The sequence below is a fragment of the Rhinopithecus bieti genome, unplaced genomic scaffold, assembly GCF_001698545.2.
Source record: "Rhinopithecus bieti isolate Rb0 unplaced genomic scaffold, ASM169854v2 scaffold_2435, whole genome shotgun sequence".
Lineage (NCBI taxonomy): Eukaryota > Metazoa > Chordata > Mammalia > Primates > Cercopithecidae > Rhinopithecus > Rhinopithecus bieti.
The window spans coordinates 1,431,637-1,435,202 of NW_016803909.1; the positions used below are offsets into that span (position 1 = coordinate 1,431,637).

The following is a 3,566-nucleotide window of genomic DNA, read 5'->3' on the forward strand; positions in this document are numbered from 1 at the left end:
GGGAAGAGGTTTGCCAAAAGGAAAAAGAAAAAAGATAGTTTGCACAAAAAAAGCCCCAGCATGTGTGCTATAATCCCATCTATTCATTAATGCAGTGCTCACTTGACTATGATTTAGGCTTTAGATTGAGGGAGGTCAATCGCTTATCCCAGCAAACACTAGGAAGGACTTAAATTGTTCTTAACTATCTGATGGCAGGTGCCTCCCAGAGGTAGATGGCATCCATGAAGGCAGGCAAAGCTTCTCAATGCTCATGAAAGGATACCAGTTTGGCTGTGTATTTTTTGGATCTCCAAAGTTTATGGCTCTGCAGTCAACCAGACTCACTCTGTCTCTACTCTTCAGATTCTTGTCGGAGAAAATAACCTCACACTCCCCATTAGCCACATGGGCTGAAAGCTATACCAGTTGGCTGTCTTCAAATAGGAGAATGGCTTCATCATAGTGGTTCTTAGCTAATAATTTTAATAATGATGGTTTAACTTAAGTTTTCCTCTAATTGATAGGTCTGGCAAACCTATCTGGGCAAAAGTTTGTAAAAGGAACAAACCACTTGTTTCACAGCAACATAGACTCGAGAAAGCTGTTGAACCTGGTTGCAGCCTGAAAGTTTTAAATAAATAATAGTCTTGCTGTAGCTACTAAGGAATTGCTCTTCTTTAATCATGGACATTGCTATCCCTGCAGACAATTTTTCAGTCTCTAGTCAACCACATCGTAAGCACGGGGACCTTAACCAATGAAGAAAACCATTTTCAAAAGTTTGAAGTTTCCATTCTTAGTGCAGATCATTGGGCATCTCCCAAAGTGTCTCACAGGCTGCCCAAGGTTCCAAAGTAGTGCACAAGCCCAGAGGGGAGTTCATGGCTTTCTGATTTCTATCTAACCCTTACTATGGACCTAAACTTCACAGCTAAGCTAATGAGACAGAGAACATGTGACCAAGTCTAGTGCCAGCCCTACAGCACACACTCAGTGACTTGAGGCAAGTCACTTTTGCTCTCTACAGCCCAGTGTTCTCATGTATACTCCAACACAGGATCTCAGGGAACACTTTTCTTTTGTTTAATAGTACTTACACAAATTTGTAATTATATGCTTGTGTGTATGATTGTTTAATTGCCTATCTCCTCCACTAAAGCATAATCTCTATACAGATAGGGACAATATGCTGTATCCCTAACACCTAACATGATGGCTGGCACATATTCAAATTCAATAAAAATTTATTAATTTAATGAATAAATAAATACATAAAATGAGAAATATGATTTCAAATATCCTACCAGCTCTAACAGCATATGATTCTCTAAATGCAAAAGGCTTTTATTTTTAAAATTAGGTCATAGTCTTCCTTTGCCCAAACATCACTGAGTAGATTAAGTGCCTAAGTGAGCATGGCCCTGCTCTACATAATTCCTCAAAAAAAAAAAAAAAAAACCACAAAACTTAACCTATTAATCATAGTTTCTATTAAGATTTGTTTGGTCCCGCCAAATCTCATTTTGAAAGTTGATTTCCAATGTTGGAGGTGGGGCCTGGTGTGAGGTGTTTGGATCATGGAGTTGAATCCCTCATGAATGACTTGGTGCCATCCTCACAGTAAACAGCGAGTTCCCACTCTTAGATCCCATAGGAGTTGCCCTGAGAGCTAGTTGTTAAAAAGAGCCTGGCACCTTCCTGTCTCTCTTGTTTCTTCTCTCTTGACATGTGGTCTGTATGTGCTGGCTCCTTTTCTTCTTCTGCCATGCTCACCAGATACAGATGCTGGTGTCATGCATCTTGTACAGCCTGCAGAACCATGAATCAAATAAACCTCTTTTCTTCATATATTACCCAGCCTTAGTTATCCTTTAAAGCAACACAAATGGACTAAGACAGTCCCGTATATCTGAAAGCATTGTAAGATGCCATTTCACCCATAGCTTTGCCTCTTAGCTGAAGTACCATTTATGCAAGATAGATGTTTGTTGTGTGTCCTAAAAGATTTTCAATCTCCCTTGCTATGTTGTTCCTGGATCTTGAAATCCTAACAGTAATTGAAACATAGAAAGAAAAAACTTAGAATTGTCTGGTCCAGTGATTTTTCAAACTGTATTTTAGCAGAGAACCCCTATTTTGCAAAAAGAAATTTTATATAGAAGCACAATATTTCCATTACAAAATGTATGTCTATGTAAATAGATACAGTTTGGAGGGAGGGAAGGAAGGAAGGGGGAAAAGGAAGGCAGGCAGAAAGAAAATATATGCCCTGGTTGACATGAGAAAGGGAACTGCAGAGCCCTCACCTGCAGGCTTTGCCTCGACCTCCCAATTGGGCCATACCTCCCCTCACTGCCCTCTGCACCTGCCCTGCCTGCCCCATACTGCCCTGTAGGCACCACTGAGACTAGTAGCCTATAAACAGGTTGAAAGCCACCAGTTTGAATGACTATCTCCTTTTAACAAAAGAAAACTAAGACTTAATGACTGAATCATATTCTTCTTTAGTGTTCCAAATCCTTCCTGCAAAAGTAAACTGTCTTCTTTTGTTTCTTATTAGATTATACAGCCTACCCCGAAGTAATTTCATATAAATCAGATTATCAGTGTTCAGTATACTCTTCTTATAGTTAAACCACCATCATTTAACTTTACTCATAACATTTTATTTCAACAAAACAATTTTGAAAATATAAAATTTCATAAGCACCATTTTCCTGTTAGATACAAAATGTATTTTAAAACAAATAATTATATTGACCTTTACCATCACATGTCTAAATTTTACACATGTTTATTACAAAGACACAGAGGTGAATTAAAAGAGTATATCATTATACATTGTCAAATAAAGGAAAGGTTTCCTTATCCAAATAGAGAGAATATATAAATGATTACTTAATATAAAGCAAAAGCTATGTCTACCAAAGAACAGACATGCAGTTATTGATCTGGAATTGGCATGATTACAAACTACTCTGCAGTTCTTCCTCTTCCCAATTAAGGTGTCTCTCTTGAACTGATTGAAAGCTGTTTGATAAGTATACTTTTTTCAAGATGGTGTGCTCAGTTGGGGGTCTTTTTATTAAACTGAAATTCTATCATTAGCTCTGACTAGCACCAGCTGCTGTATAAATTCTGTGTTGATGTAGACCTCCACTGGTGTTCCAAATATTGCAGATGAATCTCTCTCTGCCTCCAAAATCCTCAGTCATGCAGTATGAATAATTAACATCTGATAAATGCAGAGCAAAAATGACTTTTATTAGAAGACATGGTACTGGGATCACAATTCCACCTTAACTCCTCAGAACAATGAACCAAATAGGACTTTAGCAGTTAAAACAAAAAAAAGTGTTTCTAAATCTCTCTATATTATGTGTTTCCCTATACCTGATCAGAAATGTTAACAGTAAGACACAGATTAAATGTTTTAGTCTTACAGCAAAGTTAAAGACAGAATCCAAGCAGCAGCACATTTTAACTAATGTTTTTCTGAACGTTCTAATTCCAGATAAATTCAAAGCATTTAGGACTCATGTCTGCCATGATTATTCTTTCTTCTAAATAGTTCATAATCCGTC

At 37.5% G+C, this 3,566-nt stretch overlaps 1 protein-coding gene across 1 annotated transcript in view; it reads right to left on the reverse strand.

Moving 5' to 3' along the window:
* Positions 1–2,626: 2,626 nt before the first annotated feature.
* LOC108519699 (surfactant-associated protein 3) overlaps positions 2,627–3,566 on the reverse strand; it is a 40,653-nt gene continuing 39,713 nt past the window's right edge. Inside the window, exon 3 of the mRNA XM_017858906.1 lies at positions 2,627–3,217. Within this exon, the coding sequence (XP_017714395.1) occupies positions 3,087–3,217 (131 nt within the window). The 3' untranslated portion in view covers positions 2,627–3,086. The remainder of the gene's footprint in view (positions 3,218–3,566) is intronic.